Source organism: Pelophylax lessonae (assembly GCF_965119305.1).
Source record: "Pelophylax lessonae genome assembly, chromosome: 3".
NCBI classification, from domain to species: Eukaryota; Metazoa; Chordata; class Amphibia; order Anura; family Ranidae; genus Pelophylax; species Pelophylax lessonae.
In genome coordinates, this window is record NC_138770.1 from 304,552,121 (window position 1) to 304,570,617 (window position 18,497).

Sequence of the window (18,497 nt, forward strand, 5' to 3'; positions counted from 1 at the left end):
TGCAGGAATTTTAATTGCATTTAGAGCCCTTCTATCTGTATACAGTAGGAGCTGTCAGTCTGCACTGTCCATGGCCTGGTCCATACTCTGCATAAAGTCTAGCTGGTAGGCCAGGGATCTCTCTTGTGTCTGCAAATCTTATCAGACTTTTTACAAACCTGTTGAGGCAGAGAGAGGCCCCCTTGAGGGAGATCCCGATAGCAGTGTCATTGCACTTTACTGCATTGACGATCAAAGGGGCGCTCACAGCCTTGCACAGTGTCGTTGCATTTATTCTTAACCAGTCGTTGTCTTGGGGCCCCAGGTGAGCTGGGGGCCCCAAGCAATTGCTTGGTTTGCCTGCCTTGTAGAAACGGGCCTGCCCCCACCACTAATCTTGCCTCCTGTTCTCCCACCTCTCTCTGAGTGGAGGGAAGGTGTGCAAACTCTATTCCAAACCGGGCTGTGTGCGTCCATAGACACACAGCACAGTTTGACCCCCACCCCCACTTGCTCTTCACAGAATTTGACTGACAGCAGCAGGAGCCGATGGCTCCCTCGGCTGTAGAATCTCTTGTGAGAAGAGAGAGGGGAGAAGAGCTGACTCAGGCGGGCACAGTGCAGGATCAAGATCAGGCTTAGGTAAGTGTTTAGGGGGGCTGGAGGGAGCAGCTTTGGAAAAGTTTTTTACCCTAATGCAGAGAATGCATCCTTTAATTAGGACCTGCTCCATCTTCCTAAGCACTCTCAGCTTGCAGCCTGCAGTAAGCACAATAGCACAATAATGCATATTATATTAACATTTCAACATATATTTATTATTATTAAGGATTTCTATAGCGCCAGCAATTTACTCAGCGCTTTTCAATAATAGAGGGAGACAGTACATATACAATACAATACAATAAAATACAAGAGGATTTAGAGGGCCCTGCTCAGAAGAGCTTACAATCTAATGGGGTGGGGCAGGTGTTACAAGAGGTAAGCGTAGGAAATCAGCTGATGGCAGATTAGTTGTCGGTGTGATAGGCTTCCCTGAAGAGATGAGTTTTCAGGGATCGCCTGAAAGCAGCTAGAGTAGGAGATAACCGTACAGGTTGAGGTAGAGCGTTCCAGAGGATAGGAGAGGCCCTGGAGAAATCCTGGAGACGAGCATGCGAGGAGGAGACAAGGGAGCTTGAGAGGAACGGAGAGGACGATTTGGGTGATATTTGGAGACAAGGTCGGTGATGTAGCTCGCAGCAGAGTTGTGAATGGCTTTGTATGTTGTGGTTAGTATTTTGAATTTAATTCTCTGGGCAATCGGGAGCCAGTGTAGGGATTGGCAGAGAGGGGAGGCAGACGCTGAGCGGTTGGTAAGGTGGATAAGCCTGGCAGCAGCGTTCATGATAGACTGAAGAGGGGATAGCCTATAAAGTGGTATATATCAATATTTCAAAGACTAGTAACAACATCACTAACCATGAACTACAAGACCTGCACACTTGCTGCAGACACTTCTTGAGTGTTGAGTCAATTTTATATTGCAGCAAATGTAGCAAGATGAGCATGACTTTGCCAGTTGCAGCAAGAAAAGTGAAACTCCAGAAAAAGGTTATCAGAGCTGAAAAGAATGGTAAGAATCACTTGCTACTGAAGTCCCAGAGATAATAGGAGACAGTAAGTGACTACACTCGTCCTCTAGAAAAACTCAAGTATTTGCTTTGGCCTGACTATAAGCTCGTAAAAATCGGAAGTGAAATTTCGTCCGACGAACAATCTGCCGATTTTCTGATTGTTAGTATAGTGCTTTCGACAGCCGGACGACAAAAACTGCAGGCTATAAAATTTTTATCGTACATGAACACAGCGTCCGATTTTCGTTTAATTAGTACAGTTTTCGTCTGAAAAAAATCGTAAGAGCAAGACTAGGCATGCTCAGAAACAAAAGAGTACATACAAAACAATTCAACACATGGCATCACTTCTGAAGTGTAACCATATGAGACTAGCATGCAACAAAAAACGGATGAAAGATCGTTTGCTAATCTGATCGTGTGTACGAGGCTTAACCCGTTAATATATGCTACATATAAAGCATTATGAAATGGTGTAAGATAAATTAAAGTAAAATCAGTTATGAGACTAGGCTGTGTTAACCTAATATTTGCCTAAATTGTTACTCAGTTTTGCTGAAAAGCTGCTTTCAGTGGATTTTGTAATTTTGTTATTATAGTGCAATAATGTTTATTTACAGTATTATACAACAGGGTTCTACAGAGTCAGTTTGCTCATCTGATGGTATATCAGTTATGTGAAGTCAACCATACAATCACTAGTAGTACAATCCCCACCAGTACAATCCACAATGGGGTCTGTTCCGCTCCAGTTTCTCCTCCATCCAAAAAGGCTGATCCCTGATTTTGCAATGAACCTCGATGATGAGAGTACGTGTTTGGGATAGGAAATCTTTTCTCATTCTGTTTAATTCCTTGATTGGGTCTCTTCAGTAAAATGAGCGGTTTGTCAGAATATTGGATGTCTGTGGAGTATTTACAAATGCCCAATGCACAGCCCTCGCAATTGATGTAATCATGAGGACCATCGAGCCTGCCATCTGTTACAAAGCTCCGTGGCAAATTGTCTATAGGCAAGTTGTAAAATTTCTGGGTTATTTTATTAACCAAATTGCCTATAGCTATCTCAATGTTCTCTACTAGGAAAGTAGGCTCCTCATACTTGGCAGCTGTGCACATTTTGCATTTTTGCTTGAAAACATGCATCCTCGCCTCCCCATTTGGTCTTTTCAGCCTCATTTGGAATAAAATGTGAACCTTTGAAGAACCCCAGGAGCGACCACAGATTGAGCAACAAAACCTGAAATAAAAGGGACATTCAGATTATATTTTGATTTTGGAACAGGCACATAGAGATACAGTAGTTATAATTACAAGTCAAGCTATGTTGTGTGAAATAGCCACAAAGGTATTTCTATATTTTTTATTAACACATTTTGTTTGCTCCTTCTGTATCTTTACAAGAGCAGTTCACCATAAACATATATGTTTGAGCAGGTTGAATCACTTGGCTTCCAAAATCTGTTGTCGACCTTGGCACTAAAACAGCCTAAACACTTTTAGGATACTACTGGAAATTCCATTTTGTACTAGTCTCATGGAGATGTAGAAAAAAACAAAACAAAAAAACAATGCATTGTTTTGCTATTTACGTGAAATTGAAAAAGTAAAATTTTATAGAATTACCTATTTCAAAGAAATTGTAAGAAGCTGCACTGCGTACATTGTTGATCACAGGAAAAATTCAAGATTTGTTGAGACAAGTCTACAGTTACTTATAGTTGAGAATGTTCAAATGGACACAATCGGCCTTTTATGGAGAAGTTCCAGGCCTGTTTTTGTCACAGACAAATGAATGAACAACACATTCATGTAGATATCTCTCTGAATCTCCACTATGGCTGCTCTAATGTGACCTTGCTGGTGAGGTTTCCCTTAATTTCCAAGGATTCTAACCCTTTCTCACTCTATCCACTCCATTCAAGGGTTGCCACCTTTTTTTTTTTAAGCCAAACCTGAACAAGTTTGCGGCCCAAGGCCAAGGGGGAACGCTGTGGATTCTGGTGTTAGGGGAAATTCTGTTGTAAGGGGGTTTCTGCTCACCAAAGTCCCCCACTTACATCAGAGTTCCCAGCATCCCCCCTTAAATAAAGGTTCCCAAAACCCCCCTTACATCAGAGTCTGCAAAGCACCCTTTACATTTGAGTACTGCTTACCTTAGTGTAATGATTCACTTAAAGGCAGGAGAGAGAAGTGGGGGGGAGACTTCAGTCACAGACACTGATGGTGAGCTCACTCACGTGAGGATGGAAGCTCAGACATAGGCACCTTTCATCCATGACGAATCTGCTGGCTGCTGGACTTCAAATTTCCCATGGGCAGACACAAAAGGGTAGGGTCAATAATACCAATAATGTGGGGTGGGGTGGGGGGGAGGGACTGGTGTCTGGCATAAGTGTGCACCCCAAAGCTAAAACACAGATGCAGTGTGTATATATGTGTATATATATATATATATATATATATATATATATGTGTGTGAGTATATATATATATATATATATATATTGTAAGGGATTAGCTCGGTGGTAGGCGTGGATGACCCCTTTGGGGGTGCGTTTTCACAGAGAGATAGCCGAGCAGAGGTTGAAAACAAGACTGATTTATTCATGCAATTTACTTCATACAATTGCAAGCGTCAAAACAGCCAAAATAAAATAAAAGACAAAATAAATCCTTGCCTCTGTGGGCGGCTACCTTCTCACGCTGGAACCTACCTAAGAAGTCTTTCCAACCTACTGTTGGGCCGACACTGCTGATCCTACAGCAGACACTCAAATGTCCATTTGTTTGTTTTTCACACAGCACAAACATTGTCCATTGAACATGTCCCTTTGTTTTCTTTCACACAGCACATGTTCATTTATAACAGGATCCTTTACTCTTCAGATTCTTCATATTGAACACAGTTCATTTAACAGGTCCCTTTACTCTTCACACTCTTCACATGGAACACTTTGTCTTCTCACCTTTGAGACGTCTTCACTCGTGGTTACCCTCCTTAGCTTCACATCGCTTTAGGGGGTCTTCTCCCATGCTCACCAGCTTGTCGGGAGGCACACATCCGACTGTCCCCCTCTCCCAGCCCACACGGCGACAGGCGGCAGCAGTCCTTCTCCCATGCCCACACGGCGTCGGGAGGTACACGTATGTCTGTCCTCCTCTCCCAGCCTACACGGCGACAGGAGGCAGCACTCAATAGATTTTCTCTGGACAAATTATAGAGTCCTTGATCTCCTCATTCTGAACAGCTGAATGGTTTTCAACTTCCTGCTGGCTCTCTCTGCAGCCAACACCCTATAGTATCAGTGAACTTTCAAAGCAGGTGGGAATGTGTCTCCTCTCAGTGACTACATTCCCAGATTTACCTGACTTCCTGTCACAATATATACACAGTGTGTATATACACACATAACCAACATGGACAGTGTCAGTATGTCAGTAGAGCAGTGGATCTTGTCTGTAGGGCAGAAGTTCATGTCAGTAGGACAGTGGATGGTGTCAGTCAGTACAGCAGTGGACAGTGTCAGCTGGACAGTGGACTTTGTCACAAGGGCAGAGGACAGTGTCAGTGTTTTTTTTTTTTTTTTTACTATTTTTTACAATTTCATTTTACTATTAGTTCTTCTTACAATATTATTTTTAATGTTTTCTTTTACAATTGTTTTAGGAGCCACGTTGGGGGGCTTTGGTTAAATATCAAAGGTCTAAACAGACCCCGGATGTCTCACTTTTGAGACAGAGAGAAGGACGGAGGACAGAGATTCCCCAATGCTTTTCTCTTCAACCTCAGCTGCACTGGACAGTGAATGAATGGTAAGTGCTCTGTGCTGGGCGGCTTCCTGTTCGTTCACAAACTGAAGTATAGTAAACTCAGTTTTCAATGCTTCACTTATAAATAAACGCCCAGGCACACCCAATGCACATGCCTATGGTGACCAGGTTTCAGGCGGTTTGAAACCCAGATACATGATTCAAAACCTGGACTGTCTGGGTGAATCCTGGACAAGCGGCAATCTTACACTATCCAAAAAAAAAAAAGTTTTGGTTGTGCATTAAGTGTTCCATGACTAATGTTAGCAGCTACACTGCAACTTTACACATCATAAGGAGAATAGTCTGTATTTTATCTCCAAAGCTAAACCCAAAATATTGCCAACTGCCCCTTTAAAATACAGTTGCATTTACATTTTAAAGTTACACATTTGTACTCTTCCTTAAAGTCCCTATCAAATAGAAGTTTAGGGACTATGCCTTATGCTGTTATGTCTCTAGCTAAATGTATTGTGTGCTGTTGCTAGGTTGTAACAATCCACAGTTGTTATTTATCTTTTCTGGGCTCTGCAGGCAGCTATGGTTCTGCCTATAGCTGGGATGTTGTTCCAATAAGCAATGCAGGAGGATCAGCACCTCTGAGTTATGAATATTTATCTGATCCAGCCAAACCCTAAGGGGCTGTATGGCTTGGGAGATAAATGTTTGGAAGCTGCCATCTGGATGTTGTAAGAGAGATTCATTGACTGCTTATTGACCGCTTCCAAAAGGGAAAAAAAATGATTAATTTTTTTCACTGCAACTATAGAAAGGCAATGACTGCTCCTAGAGGATGATAGAGTTGTAAGACTGTTATCAAAAGACTGCTCTTAAAGGGCCCACTACTACCACTTCGGAATATCTGTCCTCAATTTATGTGCTATCTTAGGGTATCCTGCAACCATACACCCTCTCTCCTATTGTGAAGTTAAGCAATTAAAGGTAAAAAGAATAGAGTGCCTATCACCCAGTTTATTTTTGCCTCACCACAAACCAAGGACCAGTCTTTGAGATCTGAAATGCTAGCTTTGGTTCACCTACCATTGATCTGGAGTAAAGATGTGTTATATTAATGTGAAGGATTATCTTTCCTGAAAAAAGTTTTGTGTCTGGCAGCACAGATTGCAGTCTGTTCCAAACAGCATCTTCCACAGAGAAATAGAAACACTTGTCATGCCATGATACCAGTAGTTATCTTCAAATGTAGCCTATTTAGCAAAGTCCTGGAGCTGCACACCACTTCCAACGAGGGCCCCTTGAACCTCCTTTAGGCTACGTTCACATGTGTGCGTAGCGGATCACGGGCAGAATCGCCTGTCGCCCAAAAAAGGTACAAGAGCTTCTTTTGGGCGTCAGGCATCCCGCAATTCTGTTTGCACGATGTTACCGTGATTCTGCAGGCGGAAATCGCGGCAACATCGCACAGCGTTTGGGGTGCCATTGCAAATCACGGGCATCACACAGGCGTCCCGCGATTTGCAATGATTCCAGATTGCGGGCAGAATCGCTGTGATTCTGTCTGTGATCCACTACGCCCACATGTGATCATAGCCTTAGGGAAAGGGAGCCTTGACTGCTGGAAACATGGCGTCACTGTGGGTGTGAACCTAAAAGAGAAGTTAAGTAGCTTAATTGCAGATTGGCTACAAAGCCCTGAGGTGACTGGGTGGAGCCTTAACTATAGGAAAAGGCTACGCTGGGGCACATCCAACTGCTCTGAGGAGAGTCAGCTGTTACAAGAGTTGCTAGGTGAGTATCCCTCCTCTGTTCACAGGCCCCTTACTACCAAATTTCACAGGAGTTATCCTTCCCCAGCATTCCTGTACCATCATGGAGACAGAACTTTTATCCGGGCTGACTGGCTGCTTTATGCTCTTATGGTGAGACTGTCTCCTCAGCTCCTACACCTGCTGACCATCCCCCACTGCCAAGCCACCCTCCTTCAGGGTCATTCAATGCAATTTCCCTCCATCCAGACCGAGCCCCAGCCCCTCCAGGGTCACTACTAATACAGCCATACGCAGGACCCCCTCTGGATCTACTGGCGCTGAGGGCGCTAGCTCCATTCCTTCTCTGCTAGCCCCTCACTCTGCCTTCCTTCCCCTGAGCTCTTCCCAGCGCAGCCATGTCTCCAATACAGCATCAGCCTCTGTTAATGGACACCGCCTGCCCCATTCTAGGATTCCCAGAGCATCACATGTGAACGGACCTCATATGCTCCTTCCCTGGATTCTGTTTCACTCAGCTCCCTGTGCCCTGCAGGGCAGGAACTGATTTACACTATAAGCTCTCATCTCCTCCAGCATATCACTCCTCTCACTGCTTCATTCAGCTCCCTGTGCCCTACAGGGCAGGAACTGATTTACACTATAAGCTCTCATCTCCTCCAGCATATCACTCCTCTCCTCTCTTTGCTTCTCTCAGCTCCCTGTGCCCTACAGGGCAGGAACTGATTTACAGTATCAGCTCTCATCTCCTCCAGCATATCACTCCTCTCCTCTCACTGCTTCATTCAGCTCCCTGTGCCCTACAGGGCAGGAACTGATTTACACTATAAGCTCTCATCTCCTCCAGCATATCACTCCTCTCCTCTCTCTGCTTCTCTCAGCTCCCTGTGCCCTACAGGGCAGGAACTGATTTACAGTATCAGCTCTCATCTCCTCCAGCATATCACTCATCTCCTCTCACTGCCAGTGTGAGGGATCAGGTTTCCATACAGCAGGAGGCACTGATCATTAACTCTATGCATCCCTGCCTCAGCCTGAACCCCAGACAGCATTTGAGAGGTACAGCCTCCCCAAGTGACATGCCTCAGATTCTCTTACAGGGCTTCTGTGTCACTTGAGGCAGGAGGCTCCTTCCTATTAACCCTGCATGTCCCAGCGCAACCGCTGACACACAGGGTCAACTTCTGGACTCCACACCCTCCAGATCTTTCTGAAGGCAATCATCAATCTTCCTACTCAAACTCTGCTGGGTAAGTATGATTATAGGGTGGTCTGGGATAAGTCAGGTGTTGCTGTTTCAGAGCCACTGATGCATTTTTTGAAGCAGTCCAATCAGTTTTTGCCACCAGCTGTGGCACCCACCCTATCCTCCAGGGTCTGGTTCTCACCTAGGTGACCCACTATACTTAATTTTCCTGTCGATATGCACAAGTGCTTAAATAATTACATTTTAAAGATGGCACTGTCAGTTCACGGATGTGCTGACGCGGGTGCTTTTTGATACACAAACAGTTGACAAATAAACACATATTGATGTTAGTACTGAGGATGAAAAATCAAAGCAGCTTCCTTGAATTTTGGGAACTGGCTGCAAGGTTTTCTGTGCCTATGCATTTCTCTGTACAAAAATAAATAAATAAATAAATAAATTCCAGAACTAGCATTTTCCCTATTCAATTATGTGGATCTCAGTTGGGAGGTCTAAAAAAAATATGGAAAGCAATGCTGTTTAATTTTGATACCCAGTTTTGCCTAAATGGCTGCAAAAGGGAGCTACTTAACTTCTCTTTTAGGTTCACACCCAATCCATAGCGGAGAAGGATCTGGGTGTTCTGGTAGATCATAAGCTTGATAATAGCATGCAATGCCAAGCTGCTGTTTCCAAAGCAAGCAAAGTCGTTTGCTAGATTTATATATATATATATATATATATATATATATATATATAAAAGAATGGTAAAAAAAAAAACTTAAACTAGATTTAAAAAGATTTCAATGAAATGACTATACCTGGCATAACAACACTGTACATACTGCAGCCAGCCCATCCGTTTCTTGTAATGTTCATCTACAGAGAAATTCCATACATCGGAGACCCCTCTGTTTTCTAACTCGGTTTCAAATATTGGTCTCCATGTTTCCCTGTCCATTATTTCTCGTCTCACGGAGTGAGCTGATACAAAGTGTTTTGCTGTTTCCAGAGAAGTGATGTGTCATTTGTTCAGGAAACGAAACTAGAATTCACTTTCCTCTATAATGAATGCTGGGCAGTGTCTACATTACAAGCTGAAGCATTCCACACAACTATCTCATGTGACAAAGAGGGACACCCTTTAGCACAAAGTAAGCAGGCAAAATAAACACTCCTCCTGTCAGGCCTGCAGTTACATGGATCTCAAAAATGAATATCGATTAATGATTTTACCACTATGTTTCCTTTTATACTGGCTTTTCCAAATATCAAATCTAATCATTTAAAGGTTGAATAACAAGCTTAGTTCTAGTATACCAGTTTTTGTAGTTAAAGCGATACTAAACACACACTGTTCAATTTACATTATCCCTTCTCTTTCCGTACATGGATGATGGCACTGTAAGTCATTTAATAAAAAAAAAAACTATGTACCTTTTTCCTAAGCAATATACAGCTGTCATGATACCCAGCGCAGGGAAACAGTGGAAGGAAAAGTCAAACGAAAAAAAATAAAATAAAAGTTGTGTAGGACTTTAACCACTTCTGGACTGGAAGGATTTACCCTCTTACTGACAAGGCCATTTTTTGCAATTCGGCACTGCGTTATTTTAACGGACAATTGTATGGTCGCGCGACGTTGTACCCAAATAAAATTGATGTCCTTTTTTTCTTTCAAATGGGGTACCTCTGGGATTGCTCCTGCAGTTCGCCGTCCAGGTACGGCGATTCGCGCAGCCGAGCCAGCCTGCCGCAGTACATCAGGGGTGGGCGGTCGAGAAATGGTTAACAGTTGCCACTAGTAATCCCATTACTAGTAGAGATTACTAGTGGCAACAGTCAAAGTCCTACAAAACTTCTATTTTTTTCTTTTGTTTGATTACTCTTTGGATGTGATGCCACATGTAACGAGTTACATCTTTACATTCCCTAGTGGCAGGAGAAGCTTTATGTCCTCTAATGCTGGTCACATGTTTAAAAAAAAAAAAAAGAGCCTTTGGCTATTAATATTACTAAACTGCTTTAAATTGTCATATAACACCACCTCCGTAGTGACCTCTAGAAAATAACTGTCCCCAAAGGTTTCCCTTATCTTGCTAGCCTCCTGACACCTTTGACACCCTGGGTTTTGGAAATAATTCACAAAAAAGCACAACTGCAAAGACACCAGACTAGCAAATTAGTATTTTACTAAAGTATTCTTAAAGTGATTGTAAAGGCAGAAGGTTTTTTTATCTTAATACATTCAATGCATTAGGATAAAAAAACCTTCTGTGTGCAGCAGCCCTTCTCAGCCCCTCTAATACTTACCTGAGCCCCATCTCGATCCAGCGATGTTGCACAAAAGACTTGGCTGTACGGGACTCTCCCTCCTAAATGGCTGAGACAGCAGCGGGGCACCATTGGCTCCCCCTGCTGTCAATCAAACTCAGTGAGCCAATGGGGAGAGAGAGTGGACTGGGCCAAGCTGCGGCTCCGTGTCTGAGTGGACACAGGGAGCTGCGGCTTAGCTTGGCTGTGCCCATAGCAAAATACTTGCTGTTGGGGCACTCAACAAGAGGGAGGGGCCAGGAGAGACGAAGAGGGACCCGAGAAGAGGAGGCTCTGGGCTGCTCTGTGCATAAACACTGCATAGAGCTGGTAAGTATTCTTAAAAAAAAAAAAAAAAAAAGACTTTACGATCGCTTTAGGTCAACAAACAGAAAGGTAGGTTAATGCAGATATCTTTCAATATAAAAAACTTTTAGCCTTAGCAAGTATAGAAAACAAATATACAATGTAATAGAAATCACAGTAAATCAGACCGTAATAAACAATAGGCCCTGAAAGAACCTATGATCCCAGGTATAAAAGGGAAGAGAAGAGACCTGTGATCCTATATAAAAGAATCACAGGTGCTCTGTGATTATTTCAGAGAGAAGAACGGTCAGCTGTGTCCTTCTCTCTCAGCAAGGAGCAATCGCCGGTGCCCACCGGCAATCGCAGCTGCTGGCCCCGCAGTTTGGCATCCCCACAGCAACTCTCCCGCGAATTGACGTACTCCTACGGCAATTCGCACAGCCGAGCCAGCCTGCCACGTGGTCAACAAGTGGTTAACCACTTGTTTTTTGACAGGCACAGTCAGATTTAGCCTTTTTCAGGCAGGAATTAAAAGCCCCTGGTTGTGTAGTAGACCACAGTGATCAGCTTGCAATCTTCCTCCTGTGGCTACTGGTCCCAGCACCACCTCTTCAGGCACTGCCAACCTACCTGGCTGCAGCTTCCGCTGGCTAACTTTTCACAGCAGTCCTCCAGACTGACTCTCTCACCAGCCCACCTGGCTGACACTGCAGGAGATCTCCCAGGAAAGGGGTGTAAAAAATTGGCACAACGCAATCTTCAGGTAGAACTGGCTACATGTGGCAGTCTCCCCCCTTGTAAGTCCCCAGTAGTGCTACTGTACTCACATGGTCCTCACACTTGCTCTGTGCCTCCAGGAAGGGCTTCCTCCATGTGTTGTGGCAGGATCCTTTCAGCACCCAGGCCCCAGCCTAAAGTCACCTCCCCTAGGGTACCCCAGAGGGCCACCGACATTCTCCACAGCACTATATCTCCATCTTCCACCAGATTGCCGCTGCTTGCATGTCTATTTATGAGGTGGTCTCCCCCCTGCCAGCCCTTTATTAGCATTTTTATTTTATTTTATTTGCAGCATTTGGCAGAAAACTCTGAACAAATACAACGTATAGTAAACAGATCTGCAAGAACACTGTCTGGCTTCAAATAAGCAATAAAACTGGTAAGACCGGTTAAGTAACCCTTCCAGTCCATAAACAAAGTGAAATGTCAGTACCTGGGGAGCTCTGATGTGCAAATTTCAATATTCTCAGTAAAAGTCAAGGACTGGAGTTGTCCCAATTCCACAACTCCTTACAAATATGCTATATATACTATAAAGTCACCCCCCCCCCCCCAGAATAGGGGGTACCCCAGAGGGCCACCGACAGTCTCCACAGCACTTTATCTCCATCTTCCACCAGACTGCCCCTGCTTGCATGTCTATTTATGAGGTTGTCTACCCCCTGCCAGCCCTGTATTGGGGATTGGCTGAGGCCCTCATAAATATTCCCAACAGCTCCTTTGAAACCTCCACCCACTAGCTCTATAAGTTTCTGCAACCTTCTAGACCAGGGGGAGGCACCAGAGGAGATGTCAGGATGAGTCATCCAGCCCTCACTCACTGACCCTGACCCAGATTCACAGCTCAGGTTTAGCCCTGAGCTAGACTAAATTTCCCTACACTTAACAAACCAACATTACCTACTAGCACACACTAGAGCAGTGATGGTGAACCTTGGCACTACATTAGAGGGTGCTACACTGGTAACAAGGGCTGAAGGTAACTAATACAGCATTTGGCAGAAAACTCTGAACATATACAACATGTAGTAAACAGTTCTGCAAGAACACTGTCTGACTTCAAATAAACAATGAAACTGGTAAGACTGGTAAAGTAACCCTTCCAGTCAATAAACAAAGTGAAATGTCAGCTCTGATGTGCAAATTTCAACATTCTCAGTAAAAGTCAAGGACTGGTATTGTCTCAATTCCACAACTCCTTACAAATATGCTATTCTGAACCTTCACTTTTATACCTAGTCCACTTAATGTTCTATTTTTTAAATTTCTTCAACCATTGTAAGTCAGAAACACCCAATTATCTCAAGCTATGCTCAGTTTAGGAGGTTAAATTGATAGTAAAGGCAGAAGGTCTTTTTTCTTAATGAATTCTATGCATTAAGATAAAAAGCCTCCTGTGTGCAGCAGATCCCTCCCAGCCCCCCCTAAGACTTACCTGAGGTCCCTATCTGTCCAGCGATGTCTCAGCTGTCTGAGATTCTCCCTCCTGATTGGCTGAGACACAGCAGCAGTGCCACTGGCTCCCGCCGCTGTCAATCAAAGTCAGCTAGCCAATCAGGAGAGACAGGGGGTGGGGCCAGGCAGGGCTCTGTGTCTGAATGGCATAGGGAGCTGTGACTCGGCTCGCGTGCCCCCATAGCAAGCTGCTTGCTGTGGGGGCAGTTGACAGGAGGGAGGGAGGGGTCAGAATCGCAGAGAAGGGACCCGAGAACAGGTGGATTTGGGCTGCTCTGTGCAAATCCACTGTAACAGAGGAGGTAAGTATAACATGTTTATTATTTTTATAGGCAAAAAAACGAGACTTTACAATCACTTTAAGTGTATTAAAGCCCAAAAAAAAAAAAACGTTTTTTTTTTAGTTACTCGGGTTTTGTTCCTTTATTTACTTTTGGTGATCCTATCAATAATTTGCTTTCTGTCGTAGTGTGACAACACTCACTCACTGTACTGTTTCTATAAGAACCAGTGTTCTCACCCTAGGGCAGGAAGCGTGTTGAAGACTACAGAAAACTGCCCCATCTGGTCACCTCCTTAACAAAGGGGAGTGTTCTATAGTTCATAGAGATACCTTGTGTAGGTTTGATAAGATGTCTTGAGACAACACTGGAGATCGGGCATAATATGAGACAGTACTGGATTTTTGTCAGGATCAACAGGTATTTTTATATTGAAGAGATATAACAAAACTTTTTCAATGGTATATTTAAAATAACAGAAAAGAGAAAGTAAGGAATTGTAATTTTTAGGCTTTACATATACTTTGATGTCATATCCTTTCATGATGCATATGTTAAAAAAGTTAGGCATATGTCATTTAGGCCTGTTATCCCTGAGTTCTGCTACTGGCCAATTTTACACTGTTTTATCCTCTGCAGTATCCTAATTCTTGTACTAAACTCCTGTTTGTACTCTTTTCTAGTACATTTGCCAATTCTTCTTCATTTAAAGTGTCCTGCTCCTGGTCAGTTTTACACTCCTGTATCATCTCTTTTATACTGTTATGTCTTCTGCAGTATCTTAACCATTATAGTAAAAGCCCAACCTGTGTTTTTTGTCAAAGCATACTAGCACGTCATGGCTTTACCTGTGTTTGATAGACAATTTCTGTCTGCCAGTCAAAGCCCAGGCTATTTCCATTTAATGAAAAAATATGTCGCAGCTAAAACCACCTGAAAAAATGTATTTTTTTCAAACTGAAATTAATTAGATTAGGATGCTGCTACATTTGCTGCTGCATGTGAGATAAGAATAACTGTAGGAGAAAAAAATCAATAATACAGCCATGTATATGTTGTCGCTGAGACTACCAGTGAAAAGTGTACTGACCTGTACCACCACATACAGCTTATTTTTTTTTGCATTGGTGCATGATCCCCATTGCAGTGCCCAGCTCTGCTTGTCTTTTACAGTAATTTGCCTATTAGACCTAAAAATGGCCAGAAGACTCACCCCACATAGACTTCATAAGTATACGCCATATTAACAAGATCTGCTAAATCTTTAGTCAAATTGACCCTGGACAGATTTTCCCATCACAAACAATTATATATCATACTGGGACCTTAATGCCCTGTCTTTTTAGCATGTGGCTTTTAGCACTGGATGTGTACAATAACTTTATTTCCTCTGTGTCCAGAGTTACATTGCCTTCATGTGTGTTACTTACAGCAAAAAAAAAAAAAAGCTGTGATATGTAAAATGTAGGCGTAGATAACTTAAAGTGACATTAAACTCTAGTTAAAAATTTTTTTATTCAAGTATGTATTCTCAACTTTTTTTTTTATTTGCTGCTGTGATCTGACTTCCTGTTAGTGGGTGGTACATTTGTTCTTCATAGTTCCACTGTTTGTAGGAATGTAGCCAACCTCTCTTGCTCCCTCCTGAGATGGAGCATGGACTATAGGATTTAAAGTATGTAAAGCAGCAGTGCACATGACCACAACTAACAAACAGAAGAAAGGCGGGATTAGGAGAGGTTTGGGAGCTCAGTAAACAAGGAGGCAGAAAAACACAGCAAGACATAATTTTATGAAAAATAGATTACAGTGTGGTAGATGTGTATATATTATTTTTGGAGAATATGGATATTTTTTCAATGTCACTTTAATGCAAGGTTTTACATTAAAACGTTCAGGAAGAACGATTTGTTGAATAAAATTAGAAGAATGGTAAACAAAACAAAGAAAATTAAGCTGCAGTCAGCCCTTTCCTTCCTGGTAATGTTCATCCACTCACTGGAGATCCTTCTGTTTTCCTAAAGTGTTCCTTTATATTCAATATTGCACTTCTCACGAGTGAATAGTTACAAAGAATATTGCTGTTTCCAGAGCAGTGACGTGTTGTCATTTGTTCAGGAAACGAAAGTGTGATTCAGCTCCCTCTATGGGGATATTCAGAGTAGAACAAATATGATTTTATATCAGCAAACCTCAGATACTGCTAAGTAAGATTAATGAGGTCCTCTCACGTGCTATTGGTAAAACACTTCTTGTAAGTATGAGCCTAACTAAGAGTTATTTCCTTAAAACATTTCATTAGGACTAATATCAATAATGCATTTTCTTTATGGGAAAAAAATATTTATTTAAGCATATCAAAATGTAAAAACATATACTGTATTCACTTCCACAATGTTTTTCAATTATTTGTAGCCTACGCCTAATAATCTGATCAATCTTGTCATTTGTAAACTTACTTCCCTGCACATTTCCTTCTTTGAATTCTGTGACACGCATTCGCTATGCCCTTTTGATAGGCACTGTTGTGTCACCCATTTCACAGAGTCTGCCTTCTGAACTACAGAGGAGATGAGAGGAGACGTTTCAGGAGGCGTTTAAGGGTAGGTGGGTGGTTGGTCGTCACATCCTCTATGTTCCTCTTCTTGTTGGGTGCCAAGCAAGGGTCACATGAGAGGCCTATGGGGGTGGGTTCTTCTGAGCTATGCTAGGCACTTTGAATAGGGTAACTGCCACACACGGGGGCAATTAGGAGGGATACGCTGATGCCTTGGCCTTGCCCTTTCCACCTCTCCAGCATATCACCGCTACCTCATTCCCAGTAGCTGGTCATGGCTGGGCTTTAAGATCTTACCCAGAGTCTCGGATGTAGATGCATCTTTCGCAGCAGGAGTACTTCTGGACAGGGTGTCTGGGCCAAACTCACAGCTGGGTTCATCTTCTAGTATGCACTGGAACAATGGTACACCACAGGCATGGCAGTGAGCCCAAGGGGAGAATGTGACCAGGTTCCTCTTGCAGGTTGGGCAGAGGACTCGGAAACTCTTCCTGGGTGCCCGAACGGCAGAGGGCAGGATGTGGTGGAAAGAGATGACCAACAGACAGGTAGCACTCACACCATGAAACAAGATTTTTTAAATAATCTTCTACTGGATTGTCAAAAATAACTATTGTCTGTTATTACAATGTTGATGTTGTAAAAAGAAAATTTATGCTGTAACTATAGATTACCTTTAAAGCAAGAGGCAGGCCTTTGGCTGTCAAGAATACAGTACGTAATTTTTTCCTAATTACAAGAAATCCCTAGTTGCATTATTCACCCTCGATGCCACTATACATTGTTTAGAGCAGGTGTCAATAAATGGCCGACCCTGGTCTGGAGACCAAGTGACAGCCCTGTCCGAACCGTGGCTGCACCACTTAGCAGGCTGAGTGGACTCTTTTCCTGTGTATCCTTGCCCACCTGCCACCGCCAACCTCACAGCAGGGCAGAGGGCGGGAGATATGCAGGTCTACAGTGGGAGAAGGAGTTGCCCAACTTTTCAAGTTAACAAATGGGTGATGGGTTGCTAGGATGCAAGGCAGTCCTAACAACCATTCACTTGCTTGTTAATATAAAGAGCTGTGTAGTTCCCATGCAGACCTGGTCTGTGAAGGGAAGAGAGGCCTTGTAATTGTTAGGGGGATGAAGAGGGGGGGTGTCTGTGATTGCAAGGGGGACTATGATGTAAGGGGAGACTGTGATTGCAAGGGCGCTGTGATATAATTAGGAGGGTTGTGATTGCAAGGGTGCCTGTGATGTAAGGGGGGACTGTGATGTGAGGAGAGAGGCTATGATGTGAGGAGACTGCGATGTATGGGGGGCTGTGATAAGAGGGGGGCCATGATTGCAAGGGAGACTAAGGTGAGGGGGGCTGTGATGTGAGGGAGGGTCCCTGTGATTGCAAGGGAGACTGTTATGTAAGGATGGCTTTGATGTGAGGTGGGGGCTATGATGTGAGGGGGGGCTGTCATTGCAAGGGAGACTGTGATGTAAAGAGGGCTGTAATATAAGGGGGGGGCTAAGATGTGATGCGGGGGGACTGTGTACACTGATGTAAAAGGGGGGCTGTGATGTAAAAGAAAGGACTGAAGGCACTGATGTAAATGGGGCTGTGATGTAAAGGGGGACGGAGCTGTGATCTGAGTCATAGCACAGAAATGAGATTCAAACCTCTGCAGGAAGAAAATGTTACTGACTGGACCTTCGTGAATTTTAATTCAGTACCCCTGGTTTAGAGCTTCCAGTGCCACCAGTCTATTAACACGTGCTGGGCAGTGCCTGCAAGCTGAAGCATATCTTACAACTTTATGACATGAGAAAGAGGGCCAACTTTTAGCAGAAAGTATATAAGCAAAAGAAACACCCCCATGATACCCCCATTTATGCATGCGAAGAAATAACTCCTTACTTCACCTCCCACTGCCTCCACCCACCAACTTGCTTATTGTCCAATATATTGCCAATCATTTTAATCACAAAATTGACACAAATCTGGTCCACCTCACCACCTGTCCCCAGGACCCTGTCCCCACATTTACTGCGACCAACTTTCTGCTCTAACCTAAACTCTCTAACCCACATGTTCAACCTCTTCCTCTGCTCCAGCACCTTTCCCTCCCTGCTCAATCATGCAGGGGTCACCCCCCTATACTTAAAAAACCCTCACTTGACCCCACCTGTTTGAATAACTTAAGACCCGTCTCCCTGTTCTTCTTTGCTTCCAAGAAAGCCCGGGCTGGCCATAGGGCACACCGGGCACTTGCCTGGTGCGCTGGGGCCACATTCTGTAACAGGAGGGCCTGTTGATGACTGGGCCACTTGCCTCCTGCTATGCGGCCATGCCTGTGTCTCCTCTCACGATTACGATATCATCCTTGGTCAGTGATGAAAGAAAAGGAGGACGGAGGCTACCAGACTGGCGGCGATGTCAGTGTCAAAATGTACGGAGAGGAGGAGACACACATTGTTATCCAATCATCTGGCTGGTTTTCT

The 18,497-nt window shown here is 43.6% G+C and overlaps 1 protein-coding gene across 1 annotated transcript; it reads right to left on the reverse strand.

Moving 5' to 3' along the window:
• Positions 1 to 2,264: 2,264 nt before the first annotated feature.
• On the reverse strand, positions 2,265 to 9,342 carry LOC309549317 (receptor-transporting protein 3-like; the record flags this gene model as incomplete). The annotated part of the gene is made up of 2 exons (XM_082249510.1): positions 9,146 to 9,342; positions 2,265 to 2,835 (listed from the first exon to the last, which is right to left on the reverse strand). Exons 1-2 carry the CDS (start codon positions 9,283 to 9,285, stop codon positions 2,265 to 2,267), a joined length of 711 nt encoding a protein of 236 aa, XP_082105636.1. The 5' UTR covers positions 9,286 to 9,342.
• Between the last annotated feature and the right edge of the window lie 9,155 nt (positions 9,343 to 18,497).